This window comes from Malania oleifera, chromosome 1 (assembly GCF_029873635.1).
Source record: "Malania oleifera isolate guangnan ecotype guangnan chromosome 1, ASM2987363v1, whole genome shotgun sequence".
NCBI classification, from domain to species: Eukaryota; Viridiplantae; Streptophyta; class Magnoliopsida; order Santalales; family Ximeniaceae; genus Malania; species Malania oleifera.
In genome coordinates, this window is record NC_080417.1 from 54,909,039 (window position 1) to 54,930,686 (window position 21,648).

Genomic DNA, 21,648 nt, shown 5'->3' on the forward strand with positions numbered 1-21,648 from the left:
CTTGAAGTTTTGCACCGATCACATATTTTTAGGGGGAGCCTTTTCAGGCTTGTCCCATTTTACTCTTATGCGTTTGTTATCATCAAAAAGGGGGACATTGTTGACCTTTTGAGTCTAATCCCTGTTTTGATGCTCACAAAGCATCTGTATCTTGTGTGTGTATTTAGTTTGCAAACAGGTTCATATTTCAATACACACATAAGAATTAATAGAAATTGAGGCCAAGATGGATCTTAATGCACATACACCTGGCGTACTCCATGAAGTGAAGAGCAAAAGTTTAAGAAGAAGACATTTAATTTTATTGTATTGCATTTAGTTTATATTTTGGTATGTAATAATGCATGGCATGCATGATATGGATGATAAGCTTAGGATTGTTGTAGACTGACCCTAGGGACTAGTGCTTTTCACAGAAACTCTTTTCTTAAATAAATAATTTGTTATGGTCAAAGTTTAGGGCTAAAACGTAGGTCGGCTGACGTTCGATTTTTTGGTTTAATTCAAAAGCCTCGACCATAGGGAACCAAACAAGGACCATAGCTGACCTTAGGATACAAAATCTTTCATGGAAAAATCCCTAACTTAATAACCATACTCATTAATTTAAAGGGAAATTTTGTTAAAGTTCAAAATCAGAGGCAAAATAGGAATTTCACTTGCCTCGATTGACCGACCATTGCAAGGTCATTTGACCTTGGTTGACTGAACTAAAAAGTTAACCAAAGTCAAACTTTCGGTAGACTGTACCCTTGGCATTATAAATGCCTTGATCGACCCAACTGTCAGAAGTCAACATGTTGACTTTACTTGGTCAACTGTTCTGTTTTAAACTTATTGTCCTCGGTCGACCAACCTATAAAAATTTACTTTGCCACCAACTTGGTCTACCGAACTCATAGTTCAAAGTAGCCTTGGGCGACCGAACCTCAAAGATGGTCAACTGAATCTTAGTCATGGTCGACCGAACCTACGAAGGGTTCAAAATTGCCTTAAGATGGTCGATCATATCTGTAGTTCAAAAGTGCCACGATCGACTGAACTCAGTAATGCGGTCGATCGAACCCTGAATACGGTTAACCGAACCTCTCGGGTTGGTCAATTTTTTACCACAGGTAAATGAGGTTAATTTTAAGTAAACACCATTAATTTTTTTATAAATGACCTCCATGTCCCTAATGGTTATAATTTTTGCAAAATCTATATATACCCCTTCATTTGTCTTAATTAGCACAAGATTAGCGAAAATCATTAAGAAAAAATCTTTAAAATTTTTTATGCTCATACTCCTCTTATTGCTCAAATTCTTCCAATTTTTTTCAAAGCATACTACTTATACTCTTTTACACTCCTTGTTTTAAAATCATTTTGAAGAGAGCATTTGATTAATCTTTGGGCATTTATTTTCTTTATCCAAAGCTTATACTCTCACTTGTTCTTTGTTTGTGAAAATTTATTATTGAGAGTTAGCTTCTTGGATCTCCCATATATTTTATTGATAAATATTATTGGGAGAAAATTTATATTAGTTATTTTTGAAAGATTTGAGCACATATAATTTATGTAAGGAATGTTTTATTGCAATCGTGTTTACACTCACACATACTATTATTGCAAGTTCATTTGTAAACAAAAACCCTAGATTCTCTTGCACTTTATTGGGGAAAAAACATATTTGGAGAAATTTTTTGTTAGGGTTTAAATCCTTGAGCATCCATCATATATATTTTTATTTAAGGATTATTTTAGTGAGAAATCACCATCCTCACATTAAGCTTCATTTCATATCATACGTGAGGGAATTGTGCATATTGCGTACACATATGCTTAGTATAGAAGCATTCATTGTTATACGAAAAATATTTTATTTGATTATTTGTTGTATTCCCGACAGGTTGTTAGAAGAGGGTGACTAGCCCTATGAATAGTCTCGAATTTGCTCATACCCAGTTAAGAGAGCACCAGACTAGTTTAGACCCGGTTAGGAGAACTAGGTGCACCATCTTGGTTAGGTGTTGTAAATAATGTTGCTCAACCCGCAAGTGAGCAACTTAGTAGAATCCTCTTGCATGTGAGCTTGAGGCAAGGACATAAGCAGTATTGGCTGAACCTCGATAACATATCGTGGTGTCTGCTTTCAATTTCCTGTACTTTATATTCCTGCGCATGTATGTCATATTCAATAGATTGTGAATGTTGTGCATTATTTAATTTTCGCATATTATAATTATTTGTTCAACTGGTATATGCTTAGAAAGACCCTAGGTTACCAAATTTTTGCTGATATCTCATTTAACCTTAGAGGAAGTTTTAAAATTCCAATTCACCCCCTCTTGGGAATGCAGCATTTCCAACAAAATCTGTTGACCCTATGGGTCATACCCTGTTTTGATTATGACAAATACTCTAATATTTAATGGTTTGATAAGTTTGTGTGCAGGACCGATCGAACGTATCCTATGGTGCACACACACGACACATGAAGTGAAGACCTGAAGACCCTATTTATGTTGTATTGTAATTTAATCATTTATTTGGGTCTATAATAGTAATTAGGAGAACATGCTCTGTAATAATTAATGTCTTACCTGCATGGAAGGATCGATAAGCTCAAGACCATAGATGGACTTTAGGGAACACTCTTTGGTCGACCTTCAGTCGACCGACACCAAACTTTTTCGATGTCTTCAAATTGAACCCCAAGTGACCTCAGGACATACACTTATTCACGTATATTTGTTAGGCACTTAAATAGGGCTCTATTGTGTCAAGAGAGGACCGAAATGCACACTTGGTGCACTTTCGGTCGACCGGCCAAAACAGTTCATTCTTGGCCTGGTTGACCGAACCATCCCTGGGTCAACGGTTTGACCAAGGCCCGGTCGACCGAACCTCATAGTTCATTTCTTGCCGGTCGACCGAACCACCTAGGAGTCAACATTTTGACCTCTCGGTCGACCGACCACTTTTGTACTCCAACTACCTGGTTGACCGGAAGGGTCCGCGAGAAAATTTCCAGTGGCCTGGTCGACCGAACCATTTAGTTCAAAATCCTCCTAGTCGACTGAACCGCGTAAATTTGAAAAATCGCCTATCCCGGTCGACCGACCATTTGGTTCATTTTTTCTCTTGGTTGACCAAACCTAGAAAAATTGCCCTTAACACATATTCTGGTCGACCGAGCCTTCAGTTCAAAATCCTCCTGGTCGACCGAACCATTTGAGTCCTGGTCGACCGAAACAATTCTGGTCGACCGGACCTCTCGGGTTGCCCTTTAATTTTTACCGTGGTTAATATTTTCAAACGGGGTTAACTTGGTTAAAATATAATAAAACTTTCCTAATAATCCCATATGCGTCCTTAACGGTTATATTTTAAGGGTAGTCTATATATACCCCCTCATTAGGAATAATTAGTAAGAGATTAGCAAATATAATTAGCCAAAATCCTCTTAATCTCAAAAAGCCCATATTTCATATTCAAGCTTTAAACTCCTACTCTTACTCATTTATATTGCAAATACCTCCTTGTATGAGTATTCTTGTGCTTATCTCACCTAGCTTATACTCTCTTTTGGTTGTTTTATTTGTGATCTATATTTCATAGAGAGTAAGCTACAAGTTCTCCTAGGGGGCTTCATAAATAAGCCTTCCATAGGAAAACTCCCTTGGGCTTCTGAGTTTTGCAGTTTCATTGCAATACTCAAGAATTCATATTGAGTTTTGGTTGCGAAAAATATTTTACAAATCCTTTTTCAAATATCTCTTGTGATTTATCTTGAGAAAAATATTTTGAGATATTTGCTTGCGTGCTAAAGATCTTTGTTACTATACTTTTTGCTTGAGAATATCTTCTTAATACAAAGATCAAATAAATATTTTTGCAAACAATCTTTGAATAATCTTGTGGTTATATTGAGAAATATTATTTATTGAGATATTTGAAGTGTGCTTGTGATCTTTGTTTGTGCATTGTGACTGAAATATTATTTTGACGCAAAGATCATACCATTTACACTCTCACGCACTGATTGTTATATTTGCATAAATATTTGAGAGTAAACACTTAGACTACATCGAGCTTATCAAATCCTATCTTTTGGTAGTGTATTGATTATACTGTGCGTAACTGGGTACATATCTGCTTTACACGAAAGCACAATCACTGTACCATTTGATTATATTTCAATACTGTTGTATTTCCAGGCACGGGCCTGAAGAGGGAGACTAGCCCTGGAATAGTCCCGGATTGGCTTAGACCCGGTTAGGAAAGCTAGGTGCGTCGTCTTGTTAAGGCGTGTAGGTTGAGGTCAGCTCTGCTAATTGACCTGGTTAAGGTTGAGGTCAGCCCTGTGTTAATTTGACCTAGTTGTAAACGGTGCCGCTCCACCCTTAAGTGAGCTATTAGTGGAATCCTCTGACTTGCGAGTTAGAGGCAGGGACGTAGGCACTGTTGGCTGAACCTCGATAACATATCGTGCATGTTCATTTACATTTTCGCAATTTACTTACTGCACGTGTATGTTATATTGTGAATGATTAGGTTTACATTTGCATAAACAAACCCTAGGTTAAGTAATATTGTTTATCTAGTTTAACCTAGGCGATAAACTTTAAATATCCAATTCACCCCCCCTCTTGGGATTGCACCAAAGCTAACAAAATCTACTAGCAAGATATAACTCTACTCCTACTCGGTGACACTAGAATGAAATTAAACACATTCAAAGCTACTTTAGAGTAAAGCAAAGGATTATAGCAATATCTTCCAATCATTCTAAAATACTAGCTATTCATGAAGCTAGTAGAGAATGTGTATGGCCTAGATAAATGATTTCTCATATCCAAGAAAATTGTGATCCTCAATCAATCAAGGATATTCTAACAATTATATATGAAGACAACGCCGCATGTATAGTCGAACTGAGAGGAGGATACATAAAAGGTGACACAACGAAACATATCTTCAAAATTATTCTATACACATGAACTCCAAATGAATGGTGATATAGATGTTCAGTAGATCCAATCAAGAGATAATCTAACATATTTATTCATCAAAGCTTTGCCTACTACTACATTCAAGAAATTGGTTCATCATCAGAATAAGGCACATTAAAGATCTTAGCAAAAGTAGTTAATATATGGGTGACATCCAATGAGGAGTGTTATGAAAATCATAAGGGGTTAATGGCTATCGCCCCTTCATTTTCCCACCACCATAAATTCCTTCCCATCCTTATTGCCCTTTAAAAGGGTACCCTAGCCCCTCCCTCTCATTTGAATATACATACATATAGCATTCTTTTATATACATATTGCATGCTTAAAGCAAGATTCAATGATAAGACATCCCCTTAGACAACAAAACAAAGGGGGAAATGTAGAAAAAAAATAACGTGAAAAACCCTAGCAAAGTTTCCAATCTGGACGAAAAATAGTTAAGCATTATAAATAATCTATTTCTCAACAATACTTGTTAGGTCTAAATAGCCAAAATATTAAATTCTGGATTTATGTTTCATATTTAAGTTTCATCCATCATTTTTAGGGCATAAATTACAAAAATAATTCTTCTGTGCCACTTTATCTCATCATTATCTAACTAAATCTTTTAAGCTTCACTATAGACTAGCTCTTCATTCTTTCATTCTTCCTCCCATAATACCACATAGGCACACATATCTTCGACTCTTCCTTGCCACTCTATGCCACACTTATTATATGAATTATGTTGTCTTTAATGCTTCCTTTCTTCCATCTATGCCATTTATTAGAAACCACCTCACCTCCCCTCCCCTCCCCTCCCCTACCCACCCCCCGGCAGGCCCCCCAAGAAAAAAGAAAAAGAAAAAAACAAACAAGACAAAATAAAAAAGGGAGTGTTCTTTCTCAAGAGCCTATAAATACCACCCAGACCCTTCCCCTCACCAAACCAAAAACCAACCATGAAGTTCTACACCAACCTAGCTTACCTTTCTCTCCTCTACATCGCCGGAGCCTCCGCTTAGCAATGCGGAGAGGCAGTGAACGGAACCCTCTGTGCCAATGGGCTGTGTTGCAGCCAATGGGGTTACTGCGGCACAACCTCCACCTACTACTGTGAGGGCTACCAGAGCCAAAAAATCACAATAATACACATCATGCAGATACCAGTGAGTTTAAGCATGCGAGAACCTAAATCCACTACCAGCATGCAATTCATAATGTACTGCATTAGTCATACTGTTGGCGTTCAACACAAGCATGTATTCTAGTAGTTCAATATACAATTCATATAACGTAATACCATTCATCAAGAAAATATTACCAGGAAACCGTTAAAACACAATTCAACTAAGGTTTTCTCGTTTTTTCCAGAAGGTTGCTTCTCAAGCATTCTTGATGCAGCTACGGTTGTGCATGAATTTGTTACTTAGATTGTGAGAAGGCTTGTGATAGATTGAGTTGGGGTTTCTTGGATTCAGTTATAGACATAAAAATGTTTGGTCATAGATTAAGAAAATGAATTATGGTTTGGTTTTCTTCTATTTACTGATAGTGGTGGAATTTTAGTTTAGAAGGTTTTAAGTTTGCCTTTGCTTTTTAGAGCTTGTCTTTGGTCCTTAGGATTTAATTTGCTAACTTGAGTTTGACTATAAAATTTTTCAATATATAGGAGGCTTTGAGTTGCGATTCTTTTATGGGTTTTAATGTTTATGAGTGACTTTCACTTACTTATATGGTATTTAGTTCTTGACCTTTCAAGGCATTCTATACATTGTTGTTCTTAGCCAAGTGTTTTGGACTCTAAATGATAGCCCTAATATTGTCTCTTTTCTTACAAATATCAACAAATGAGAGGTGTGAGTTAGAATGACTTTAAGTTTTTACTAATCATGCATACGTCTCTTGGTACATGGCTTTATTCAGGAAAAACTTTACCTAAATTTCTGCAGCATGTCGTCTATAAATTGGACATTTCCTAAAAAATTCCTGCACTAAAACTTGTTAGATTCAAGCAAACAAATCACAATAATACACATCATACAGATACTGGTGAGTTTAAGTAAGCAAGAACATAAATCCACTACCAGCGTGCAATTCACAATGTACTGCATCAGCCATGCAGTTGGCGTTCAACACAAGTATGTAGTCTAGTAGTTCAATATACAATTCATATAATATAATACCATCCATTAAGAAAATATTACCAAGAAACCAGTAATACACAATTCAACTAAGGTTTTCTAGTTTTGTTTAGAAGGTTGCTTCTCAGGCATTCTTGATGCAGCTTGGATTGTGCATGAAGTTGTTACTTAGACTGTGAGAAGGCTTGTGATATATTGAGTTGGGGTTTCTTGGATTCAGTTATAGACATAAAAATGTTTGGTTATAGATTAAGAAAATAAATTATGGTTTGGTTTTCTTCTATTCAGTGATAGTGGTGGAATCTTAGTTTAGAAGGTTTTAAGATTGCCTTTGCTTTTTAGAGCTTGTTTTTGGTCCTTAGGATTTAATTTGCTAACTTGAGTTTGACTATAAAAGTTTTCAATATATAGGAGGTTTTGAGTTGCGATTCTTTTATGGGTTTTAATGTTTATGAGTGGCTTTCACTTATTTATATGGTATTTAGTTCTTGACCTTTCACTGTATTCTATACATTGTTGTTCTTAGCCAAGTGTTTTGGATTTTAAATGATAACCCTAATATTGTCTCTTTTCCTACGAATATCAACACATGAGAAGCGCGAGTTAGAATGACTTTAAGTTTTTACTAATCATGCATACGTTTCTTGGTACATGGTTTTATTCTGGAAAAACTTTACCTAAATTTCTGCAGCATGTTGTCTGTAAATTGGACATTTCCTAAAAAATTCCTGCACTAAAACTTGTTAGATTCAAGCAAACAAATCACAATAATACACATTATACAGATACTGGTGAGTTTAAGTAAGCAAGAACATAAATCCACTACCAGCATGCAATTCACAATGTACTGCATCAGCCATGCAGTTGGCGTTCAACACAAGTATGTATTCTAGTAGTTCAATATACAATTCATATAACATAATACCATCCATCAAGAAAATATTACCAAGAAACCGTTAATACACAATTCAACTAAGGTTTTCTAGTTTTGTTTAGAAGGTTGCTTCTCAGGCATTCTTGATGCAGCTTGGGTTGTGCATGAAGTTGTTACGTAGATTGTGAGAAGGCTTGTGATAGATTGATTTGGGGTTTCTTGAATTCAGTTATGGACATAAAAAGCTTTGGTTATAGATTAAGGGAATGAATTATGGTTTCTTTTTACCTTGTCTTAATTTTAGTGTATTTTTAGGTACATTTTTCTTTTGTTTAGTTTTTCTTTCCCCTTACTTCTCCACCCAGGTACGCTCCACTTCCCCCGTGCACATCTTTTCTATTTCCCCTATGCTTTCACATTGAGGACAATATTCCACTTTAGTTTGGGGGGATGATAAATTACATTGAATTTTTTTTTTATTTTTTTTAGTATGGATGATTAGGCCATGATTAACACTGACTAATACCCTTTACATACATGCATATAACCTAGGAGTTACATACGTAAGTTGTATAGTGGGTTATTTATGTGTAGTTACTCTTTATATTGCTAATCTAGAAAATGTAACTCTATGTAGGTTGACTAGTAGTTCATTTGTGTTAATCTGGATATATAAACTCTTGTATTTACATGGTATCCCACAAGGCTGAAAATACACACTACAAAAAAAACTGGTTTTTAGTAACGAAGGTACCAGTGACGATTTCAATTTTGTCACTAAAAGTTTGTATTAGTGACAGTTTTAAAACCGTCACTAATACTTTTGTCACTAAAAACTGTGCGGTAAACAATTTTCGCACGAAAACTTTTTCGGGAAAATATTAGCGACGATTCTAGGGTATTTGGGACGGATTAAATTCTTCACTAAAAGTCACTTATTAGTGACGATTAACAAACCGTCACTACAAATATTTATGAATATAAAAAAAAAAATTTTAGTTAAGGGTATTAGTGACGGATTGGGAGATCGGTCACTAATAATAGGGTATTAGTGACGGTTTTGAAACCATCACTAATAGTGTTTTTTCATTTAAAAAATATAAAAATAATTTAGGTAAGCGTATTAGTGACGAATTGGGAGACCTGTCATTAATAATAGGGTATTAGTGACGGTTTTGAAACTGTCACTGATAGTTTTTTATTTACAAAAATTTAAAATAAATTTAGTTAAGGGTATTAGTGACGGATTGGGAGACGCGTCGCTAATAATAGGGTATTCGTGATAGTTTTAAAATCGTCACTAATAGTGTTTTCATTTAAAAAATATAAAATAAATTTAGTTAAGGGTACTAGTGACGGATTGGGAAACCCGTCACTAATAGTAGGGTATTAGTGACAGTTTTAAAACCGTTACTAATAGTGTTTTTATTAAAAAAATATATAAAAAAATTTAGTTAAGAGTATTAGTGACGGATTGAGAGACCCGTCACTAATAATAGGGTATTAGTGATGGTTTTGAAACCATCACTAATAGTGTTTTTATTTTAAAAAAATATAAAATAAATTTAGTTTAGGGTATTAGTGACGATTTAGGAGACCCGTCACTAATAATAGAGTATTAGTTATGGTTTTGAAACCGTCACTAAGAGTGTTTTTATTTAAAAATATATAAAATAAATTTAGTTAAGGATATTAGTGACGATTTGGGAGACCTGTCACTAATAATAGGGTATTAGTGACGGTTTTGAAACAATCACTAATAGTGTTTTCATTTAAAAAATAAAAAAAAAATTTAGTTAAGGGTACTAGTGATGGATTGGGATACTCGTCACTAACAATAGGGTGTTAGTGACGGTTTTGAAACCGTCACTAATAGTGTTTTTATTTAAAAATTATAAAATAAATTCAATTAAGGGTATTAGTGAAAGATTTGGAGACCCGTCACTAATAATACGGTATTAGTGATGGTTTTGAAACCGTTACTAATAGTGTTTTTATTTAGAAAAATATATAAAAATTTAGTTATGGGTATTAGTGATGGATTAGGAGACTCGTCACTAATAATAGGGTGTTAGTGACAGTTTTGAAACCGTCACTAATAGTGTTTTTATTTAAAAAATATAAAATAAATTTAGTTTAAAATATTAGTGACGAATTGGGAGACTCGTCACTAATAATAGGGTATTAGTGAGGGTTTTGAAACCATCACTAATAGTTTTTTGTTTACAAAAATCTAAAGTAAATTTAGTTAAGGGTATTAGTGACAGATTGGGAGGCCCATCACTAATAATAGGGTATTAGTGACTTTTTTGAAACCGTCACTAATAGTGTTTTTATTTAAATAATCTGAAATAAATTTAGTTAAGGGTATTAGTGACGGATTGGGAGACCAGTCACTAATAATAGGGTATTAGTGACAGTTTTGAAACTGTCACTACTAGTGTCTTTATTTAAAAAATATAAAAAAAATTTAGTTAAGGGTATTGGTGACGGATTGGGAGACTCGTCACTAATAATAGGGTATTAGTGACGGTTTTGAAACCGTCACTAATAGTGTTTTTATTTAAAAAATATAAAATAAATTTAGTTAAGGCTATTAGTGATGGATTGGGAGACCCGTCACTAATAATAGGATATTAGTGATGATTTTGAAACCGTCACTAATGCTCAAAATTTGAAATCACCGCCTTAACCCGGATAATTTCCCACACTTTCCCCAAATTTCTTCTTTCTCCTCCCGCCTCCTTCTACCTCTTACTATCTCTTCTTTCCCCAAATTCCATTCTGCTCCTCCCACCTCGCTCCTCCATGCACGCAGTGCAGTCCTCCGGCCACTGAATCTTAAGCCGCCGCCCATAGCATCTCCTCTCTGCATCCATGGTGATAGCGGACACGCACGATGGAGGCATAGGCACGAAATCGAGTCCGCACCAGGACTTGGATCCCAAACTCTCTATTAGGAGGAGACCTAGCGCTGGCACAACCAGAGCTATTCCCAACTCATCCCCGACAGCGGACTCTCTGGGAGCTGAGAGCTACGTTGTTGGTTCGCCCAGGGACGGTTCCCTGGCCAAATTGAGGTCTGATGACGATCGGACAGAGCCGACGAAGGATTCTAGTGAAAGGATTCGAAGTGGTGAGAACAGAGGCGTCGATGCACCCTTGAAGTTTGCTCATCGACCGTTTGTCCCCGCTCACCGTAGAATCAGGGAGAGTCCTCTTAGTTCCAATGCTATTTTCAAGTAAGTTGCCATTGTTAATTGTTTTTTCCTTTCTCTCTGTTAAAAATTCTTAAATTTATTCATTCATTCATTTATGGTTTGCTTGCACAGGTAAATGCTTTTGTAATTTTCAATATGTTCCAATGCTATTTCAAACAGGTTGTGTTCGTTGATTAAGTTTTCACTGACCAAAATTTCAACAATTAACCGCTTATACTTGAGGGATGATGGTTGTTAAAAGCATTGGGGTGGGCTATTTATTACTTTTGTGGGGTTAATGTTTTAGGCATTTTATGTCAAGTTTTGATGGCCACAAGCATGTTTGAACACTTTTTGATCTTAAGTACTGTGGAGAAGAATATTTGTTATGGATCTATTGAGAAATGAAGTTATACTTTGTGTAGTGCTAACTATAAATTATGTTTTGTGACAGAGCCACGCAGGCCTCTTCAACCTCTGTATTGTGGTGCTTGTTGCTGTAAACAGCAGGCTTATCATTGAGAATTTAATGAAGGTTTGTCCTGCTCATTTTTTCAATTCTATTGGATAGTTATGGCTACTGTATTAAGCACATGTTTTTTCTCATTTAGTGGCTTTTCTAGTACAGGTTTTAAATCTTAACTATTCTTTTTCAGAAGAAGCACTATTTTAGCATCTGTAGTTTTTAAATGATTAATTCTTGACATTTGTTGCAGTATGGCTTACTAATTGGGTCTGATTTTTGGTTTAATTCGAATTCGTTGAGGGATTGACCCCTTCTTATGTGCTGGTGATGTTTCTGAATTTTTCTTGGCATTATATTTCATTATATTTCATTTTTGTCCATCTAATTTTCTAGGTGGTTCTCATCACAGTCTTAGTCTACCAATCTTCTCGCTTGCTACTTTTATAGTTGAGAAGTTGGCACAAGAGAAGTATATAGCTGAAACAATGAGTGTTTTATATCTTTTTATTTTGTTTTTATTCTTCGTTAGTTTCTATTTAAACATTCATATCTTTTTATTTTCTCTTTATTCCTTGGTAGTTACTATTTAAACATGGAACAGAAATTCCCTGATTAGGAGTTTGCAACTTGTCTTGTGCTAATATATATTATTCTTGTCGTTATTTTCTAAACCCTGTTGATGATCCATTAAACTTTAATAGTGAAATCTCTCTATAAGTAACTTTAAAAATTTTTCATGGGTGATGTTGTTTTCTTCCTTAATCTAATTGATTGAAACCTTCATGTGCATCGTGTTCTTTTTTTATTTTTATTTTTTAATATTCTAGCCATCGAATATTGCTCAATCCTTCAATAGATCACCCATCTAGTTTTTCAATCTTTATGGGAATTCAACTAGTCAAATCAAGATAAGAGCAACGGTAAAAAGATGGAGGCAAAAGATACAAATTTGGTGGGGCTAGTTTTTTCCTAGAAGCATTTGGGAGTACAATAGGAAGGAACTTTGAACATTGTTCAAAAATTAAGACAAGCTTTGTATAATGCCTATTACTGATCCCTACTTCACTACACCAAGCCTCTATTTCGTCTACTTGGGGTTGGGTACACAAATTCTTCAACATCACCCTGTCTATCAATGTCATGCCTTCCCTTAAACTTTTAAAAATCATGCCTTTCCTCACTATTTAACCTATTGAACTCCAAACCATCATGCTGAGTATGGAGGTAGCTTGTTTCCGCAGGTTGGAGTTTGAATAGTTATATTGCACTGTTTAAGATTGTGGTTTCTTTATTTCATAATTATGGTTGTTAATAAATCTATGCATATAGATCTAAATTGTAGACTGTATGTACAAAAAATACAAGAATAACCTATACTGATTAGGATTTTCAGTTTGTGCATTTCATAACTGGTGGTTGAATTTTAGCCATAAAAACCACCTTCATGTGGCTACTTAAATTCATTATTTTTTTTATAATGGGATTTCTAAAATTGCCCATGGTAGAGTTTGTCTACTTCTTCTTTGTTTTGCATGATCATGCACTAAATGGTCTAACTTATAATCTGATGTTGCAGGTTGTTGTGTTCCTTCACCTAATAATAACTACAACTATTGTCTTGTGCCTAGTTTTTGTGATTCTGAGGTTAGTTTCTAAGTTTTAGACTTCTAGTGTAGATGTAAGAGTAATATGCCTTCCTAATAGGTTTTCCTTTTTGTACTTTCTGTTTGTTATCTTTATTTAGTTTTGATTGCATTTATAAAGATATGGAACAGTGAATGATGCTAAAAATTGGTAGGTTCTTACGGGTAACAAATGCTTACCTTTGTTGAAACCCAAACCCGAATTTAATCATGTAACGAAAAGCATGCAGTACCTTTTAATTTATCAAACATCTTTCCATCTCTATTTTTCAGGTTCTCAAAACTTAATTACAAGGATCTAGTAACTGATAGCCTGATACTCCTACTCGTATATTGCAATTGTGAACATTGAACTTTAAAAAAATTTTAAGCATTACTACCTTTTTATATGACCAAAAGTTATTCTAATATTTTGGATTTGAGGTGCATGAACCCAAGCAGCTAGGAAGTTTTAGCCAATCCATTCACTGCTATCTGCAGAGTTAGATTAACAATTTTGTGCATGTCTTAATCTCTTGATAAGGTTTCTCTTTGGTTAAAACCTTGTCAAATGAATTAGCAAAAAATTTTGATTTATACAATGATTAGTTCTAAATTCTGCAGGTGTGATTCAACTGTCTTATTTGGTGTCACATTAATGCTATTCTCTTGCATTGTGTGGTTAAAATTGGTTTCTTATGCACATACAAGCTACGATATGCGAGCACTTGCCAAGTCAGCTCATAAGGTATGAAATATTTGTTCCTCATGTGCATATTTTCACAAGTTGTGGAAATCACTATGTGTTAAACTTATTTTAGGCATCTTTTTTTCACACTAGGATAGTAACAAACATCTTGTTGAATTCCTCTGATTGAATAATAATTGTTTGGATATGTATATTCTGATATATATTGTTTATGGGATGCATGAACACGTTATATTATTTAATACTTATTATATGAATCTCTTGTACACTCGTAAAATTCATTACTGGTTGGATTATCGTGAACTGTTTATTGTAAACACCTAGGTTTGGAGCATATCTCTATGGAAAATGTCATATATACAGGAGAAATGCTGCCAAAATTTTTCAAAATGCGTATACTAATTTTTTTAACTTTCTTAATTTGTAGGGTCTGCAACTGTTACAACGTCCACACAATGTCATGCACTATGGATGCAGCTTTTGATTTTTTTTGTTATCTGAACAAATGAAATTTCTGTATTAGAATTAGAATTTGTATAATGTATTTGTATTTAATTTTGAATTTGTATAATATATTTGTATTTGAATTTGAATTTGTATAATATATTTGTATTTGTATTTGTATTTGTATTTAAATTTGAATTAAAATTTTGAATAAGTTATGAATTTTTTAGCAATTATGGTTTAATGTTATGTATAAGAAAATGTAATTATAGATTTTTACAAGAATTAATAATTAGGAAAAAAAATTAATTTAACATTATTAGTGACGGTTTTAAAACCATCACTACTAATTGTCCAATTTAAGTATTAGTGAAGGTTTCAAAACTGTCACTTATTGTATGGTAGTGACGCTTTTATTCATCACAAAGCCTTAATATTAGTGACGGTTTCAAAACCGTTACTAATAATTGCCTTTTAAAAAAGTTTTAGTAAAGTTTTTCCAACCGTCACTAATACTATGGCTTTAGTGACAGTTTGAAAACTATCGTTAATAGTAGAGCATTCAATAGTGACAATTTTCAAATCGTCACTAATAATAGAGCATTAGTGATGAATTTAAAATCGTCACTAATACCATGACTTTAGTGACAATTTTTTATCGAACCAGTGTAGAATCTGTAGTAACGGGCTTAGGTTTTTAGTGACAGTTTTAATCCATCACTAATACTCTATTATTAGTGATGGTTTGAAAATTCATCACTAATAAGTATTAGTAACACCTTGCGAGGTATTGTTGAGCCATTTATCGTTCTTTTGAGTTTTTGACGTCAACTCAGAGTTAATGAAACTCAACTTCTTCTTTTTTTCTAGATATTCTTTGTACACTTGTCTATATTTTTGACTTGCTAGCCTAGAGGTGATATTTAGTGGGGCGATAGAAACCTAGGTCTTGTAGCCTACTCAAGATGTGAAGGCTGAATCACCCCTAGAAATAGACTTAGTTCATGCACTACTGTTCGAGCTTAATTCCTATTGGTGGTATGAAGACAACAAGAGAAGTGTAATGATGGTCCTAATTGACCAAGAAAAGAAAAAAATTGAAGAATGAGCAAAAGAAAGAATAAAAAAATTAGAAATGCACATGATATGAAGGATTAATACCTCCTCCATAGAAATGCATAAAAATTCATGGATACAACACATGTTCTCCACACATGAAGACTTTTTAACCGCTTAATGCCTCAAATGTATTAATGCCCGGTTTGTGAATTAGTTGATCCAGAGTGGTCTTGGTTGGACATGGCGAGTAGGTGAGAAGATGTTAGGGTGAAGGACCTGACACCTCACAAATAGGCTTGATTCTTTTCAAACTAGTCCACTCCATACATTTACCATTTGCTCCTTGCAATATGTGGTATGTTTGATTGCGACACTCCTTTTAACATATGATGAGTGAACTTATTCTTTTTGAGTGTTTTTTAGGGTATACTAGTTAGGCCAAGTCAAAACGACCATTTTGTAGGTGTCCACTTGTATCCTGGGTGTAACGAGTCATGCACATTACACATATCTCGAGATTTTGCCTATATATACTAGGATTTATATGACAACATTAACTCTGAATTGTATTATTGGTTAACTTCATGTGAGTATACGGTTCTTAACGGCCATATAATAATGAGATTTGCATGAATGACTTACTTCAGAGTTGCGTGCATTATATATGATGAGCTTGTGTGAAATTTGGTTATACTTCTGTATGTGAAATAGTATAGTTGTGTCGTATGTGCAGTCATTTCATGTTTGATGGAATTAGTATTTGTGGATACTGCCCTGCATTTCATTCACGTTATTTTCTAAAGACTATCAAAACGTTAGTTGGAGGGTGTAATTACGCATCTAAATTGTGTAATTAGGTGTTTAAAATCATGCATTAAAGATTATATTTTTAATTAAAGCTTAATTATGTTCAATAATTTAACATTGATCTCGAATTACAATATTTGGATCATTACTCAATAATTTACGAATTTTTTGTATCTTATTATTGCAAGATAATTTTTGAACATTAAAGCCGAGATTAAAAATGTACATGCGTGTACATAAGCTAGAGTTCAAATCAAGGTCATGTGCATAAAGCCAAATATCGAAGACCGGACCGTGAGCCACATGCTTGCAAATGACGAGCCATGCATGCAGTTATTTGGAGCCGTGTGCATGTGTAAAAATTGAAGAATCCGTGCTTTGTAATGTGATAATTTTTTAAATTAAAGGAGACATAAAAGAGAACCGGGTGCTATGTGTGAAGACTACGTGGGCTTCATGCACATGAATCTGTGTCATGCAATGAAAAGTGGGCAACAATCCAAGTCCGAAATTCGCTAGGAGATGGCCCAAACGTATTTCGGTATTTTAATCATAACTCTTTCATCTGACATTGGATTAGTGTGATTCAAGTGAAATTGGAACTTTTATGAAGATATCTACAATTCATTGGGAAATAGATTTTTTCTAATTCGAACGTTTACTAGGTCAACATTGGGCTTGAAAGTGAAGTTGTTGTGTTGGGCCGTGTGTAGTGCTTAAGGGTGGGGGTGGGGGGGGGGGGAAAACGATATTTTATGGATGAGGATGGTTTATGGGGGAAAAGGGAGGAGCGGAAGGCGGTAGTGCAGAGGATAGCAAAAGACTCTTGGCCTCTCTTAGATTTTCGGCTATCTCTCTCTCTCTTCTCTTTTCTCTTTTCTCCCTTACTTTCTCATCTCTCTCTTTCTTTGAACTCAGTTTTGTTAAAATTAATTTTATTGTTAAGTTTTTAATTTATTCAAAGTTTGGATTAATTTTTTTTTAAAATAGTTTGTTTAATTTAAGAACTTTCTTTTTACTAGATAAATTTTTGTTTAAATCTCTCTCTCTCTCTCTCTCTCTCTATCTCTCTCTTGCATTTAAATTCTTGTTTGATAATTATTATTGTCTATTTCAATTTGTCTTCTTATTTAAAGTTTTTATAGGGATTTAACTTTTTTTTTTGGTGTTTTTATTATTAAAGTTGGTGTTTTTATTTAGAGTGTATTCTTGCTTGAGTTTACGTTTAAAGTTAATATTTTTATTTAGTTGAATGATTGTAGGGTTTAGTTCTTCCATTATTCAAGCATTGAATCTGGTATTTATTTAAGTTATTTCATGCATACGTAATTTTTATTAGATTTTAAATTCTATTGCAAAAACCTCAAAAATCCCAGGAAACTGAATCTGAACTATGCTCAGTAAATTTTTCTTTTCTTAATTTCTTTTGAAATTATACGAGTTTGGAATTAAAATGCATTCCCTGAGGAGACGATATGGCCTTTGCACTAAGTATTACATGACTGAACTCCTACACTTAGGACAACTTCTGAGCTGCTTATTTTTAGAGTTAGTCAATGCACCCAGAGAACACAAGTAGAGACACGCTCGAAATATATAATGATAATTGATAAAGTGTGAACAATGACAACAACGTAAATACAACTTCTTGAACTGTCCACGATAGACAATCTAAGAATGGTTGAAATACAAATATTACTAATCGTAAGTGAAACAATTAATTAACATGTTCAATTGATTATTAGTCAACATAGTATGACTAATAATCAATTGAATTTCAAAAATTGTTTTGTCTTACATGTATGATAAGGCATGAATGTATAGTAACCATTCTTGAATGGGTCTAAACTTCAATGAACACAAGAAATGACAGTAATTAATTTGGCAATTTACTTCATATGGCATTTAGTTCATGGTCTTTCACTGTATTTTATACATTTTTGTTCCAAAGATTTTCTAACCGTGTACTAGCTCAAATGAGTGCACAATAAGGATAAAAAAAAATGAACACTTATCTGCCTACCTTATGTGTGTAAGTAACATTCACATAAATTCCAAAAAGAGCTAGAAAATCGTAATGATATTGTGAAACACAAAATACAAGTAGAAACCAAAAGCTCCATGTATTTTCATTAATTTCAGAGGCAATAAAATGTAGATAGACACATCGAAGCATGCGTACAACCATTCAAAAGCATGGTAAAACTTCATAAACTTGTGATGTAATTAAACGTAAAAAAATTTGCAATCCATGAGAGAGGAGATAAAACTAAGTTTGCCCATGAAGACTGAAATACCCGAATCATGCAAAAACAATTAGCACTAGAACAACACCAAACAGGAAGGGTCCTAGAAAGTTGAAATCGTAGCCTTTCCTTGCTGCCCAGAAGGTGTACCAAGTGAGGCTCACCACAACCACAACTGTTAGAATCATAAATTCCAGAATAACCTTTCTCGTTGCCAGTTAAAAATAGTACAAAATTTTTTTGTCAGACCATATAGGGGCATTAACAGTTAACAAACACACTGCACATATCAACCCAATCTATCGGGAAAAAATAATGCTTTCAATTATGAATTCTAGTAGGTGAAATCAAAAAGCAATTGCCACAATCAAAATAATCACAACAATAACTACATCCCTTGGATTGTTTTACTTTTCTACATTTCCTTCCATGCTGAAATAATGCTAATAGACTACTAATAAAAAAGTTATTCTCATAAAATATTACATTCTTAATAATTATCCCGATCAATTTTATCCTGTACCAAATAATGCCTAAATAAATTAAACAAAACTACTAAGAAAATGCTACTAATTAAAGCTCAATTCACCCAATGTTAAGAGCAACCTGAGATGAGGTTTCTTAATTATTTGACCATTCTCAATCAAATCTATTTCCCGAATCAATCAAAGAAACAAAACACTCATGATTCCACAATCCACCAAGAAGATATTAATTGGAAAACCTAGGTCGTTTGGCATATGTTTGGAAATTCTAGCTTATTAGGAGTATGAATAATCGATTAATTAACACATTGTATGCATCACATATACAGTTAGACTTGTGCAATTAGTTTCTAAGATAAAAGTACTATGATTAATCCCGATGTAGTCCCTCGAGGACATGCAGCACTAATGATAAAAGTAGAAGGTTTGTGCAGATTTGTAGCCTCCAAATTTGCAATGGATTTTTCTATGAGTATTTTATCATTTTTCTTGCTATAGATACAAGGCACTTTCCACAAAGTTCTGATCCACAATCAATACAAAAATATGTAAATGTAACACACACGCATATAGTCACACGAACACACATGCACACAGTTACACTCGCACACTGGTTTGCAGAAGAAGAAGAAGAAGATGAAGAAGAAGAAAACCTAGGAGGAGCTTTACGACAGCGGTAGCGGTGGCGGTGGGAGAAGCGAATGGTGACAGGCGAATGGCACATACATAAATGCACACAACACACACACTGGTTTATAGAAGAAGAAGAAGAACAAGAAGAAGAAGAAGAAGAAGAAGAAGAAGAAGAAGAAGAAAACCTAGGAGGAGCCAGCAGTGGCGGTGGGAGAAGGGAATGGCAACAGGCAAGAGGAGGGGAGGAAGGAAAAAGAGTAGGGAAAGGGGGAAACAGATCTTAGTGACGGTTCCATTCCCATATTTAATTCTTTCTGGGTGAAGAAATACTTTAAACTTTTATGGTCAGTGAAGATCTGACATCTCTCACCATAAAGATAATGCCTCCAAATCTTTAAAGCAAGCACCACAATAGCAAATTCTAAATCATGTACTGGGTAGTTCTTCTCACACTCCTTAAATTGTCGAGAAGCATAAGCAATAACCTTCCCATGCTGCATTAATACACACCCAAGTGCCTTATGGGGCACATCACTATAAATAACAAATCCATCCTCCCCTGATGGAATAGATAATACCGGTGTAGAGACCAGCCGCTACTTCAAATCCTGGAAGCTCTGCTCACACTCATTAGTCCATTCAAACTATACATTTTTCCTCATGATTCGTGTTAGTGGACCTGATAATCTAAAAAATCCATCCACAAAATGTCGGTAGTACCCTGTCAAACCTAGGAAACTCCTAATCTCTTGTATATTCATCGGCCTTATCCAGTTCACCATTGCTTTTATCTTGCTTGGGTCTACTGATACGCCATCTCCAGATATCATATGCCCGAAAAAAGTGACCTGCCTCAGCCAAATTCACATTTCTTGAATTTAGCATATAGATTTTTTTCGCTTAATACCTGCAACACCAGCCTCAAATGATCCTCGTGCTCCTCAAAACTCTTCCAGTAGATCAGTATGTCATCAATAAATACCACAACAAGCTGGTCCAAGTACTAATGGAATGCCCAATTAATTAGGTCCTTAAGCACTACCGATGCATTAGTCAATCCGAACGACATTACCATGAACTCATAGTGCCCATACCTGGTTCGAAAGGCTATCTTCGAAACATCCTCGGCTTTAACTTTCACCTGGTGATATCCTGACCTAAGGTCAATCTTGAAGTAGACCTAGGTCCCCTAAGGTTGATCAAATAAATCATCAATTCTGGGAAGAAGATATTTATTCTTGACTGTTACTTTATTTATTTCTCTATAATCAATGCACATCCTCATAGTCCTGCCTTTCTTCTTCACGAACAAGATTCGTGCTCCCTAAGGCGACACGCTAGGCCTGATAAATCCTTTATCCAACAACTTCTGCAACTGGTCTTTCAATTCTTTCAATTTAGCTGGAGCCATACTATAGGGTGTTATAGATATCGGTGCTGGCCCTGGTAATAATTTGACAACAAATTCAATCTCTCAATCTGGTGGTAAACCAGGTAATTCCTCTCAACAAATATTTTGAAATTCTCTAACTACTGGAATATCTTCCTGTTTCAATTCTTCCTTTGGCATCTCCTTTATATAAGCAACATACCCGTAGCAACCACCCTGAAGCAATCTCCTCACCCAAATGGCTGACACTAACAGTGGAGAGGCGCGTACACGTGATCCCACAAATCTGAATTCTTGCTTACTCGGGGGCCTGAAGATTACTTCTTTTTCATGGCATTCAATGTTGGCGTAATTAGCTGCCGTATGTCCATACCCAATATCACATCAAACCCCTGCATGTCTAACACCACGAGATTGGCTAGTAATACTTTCTCCTGAATGCCCACTAGATGACTTTTAAGTACCCTCCTATACCTCACCACTGATCCAGTCGGTGTGGCTACTAAAAATTCAACATCTAACAGATATGCCTCAATCCTAGATAATTTAACATATCTCGACGACACAAAGGAATGGGTGGCACC

General features: G+C 34.8%; 1 protein-coding gene across 1 annotated transcript; it reads left to right on the plus strand.

Moving 5' to 3' along the window:
• Positions 1–10,880: 10,880 nt before the first annotated feature.
• On the plus strand, positions 10,881–14,484 carry LOC131163701 (diacylglycerol O-acyltransferase 1-like). Its single transcript, XM_058120427.1, has 7 exons — positions 10,881–11,245; positions 11,511–11,544; positions 11,658–11,738; positions 13,246–13,313; positions 13,434–13,463; positions 13,916–14,039; positions 14,428–14,484. The coding sequence occupies exons 1-7, from the start codon at positions 10,881–10,883 to the stop codon at positions 14,482–14,484; spliced, it is 759 nt and encodes a 252-aa protein (XP_057976410.1).
• Positions 14,485–21,648: the final 7,164 nt, after the last annotated feature.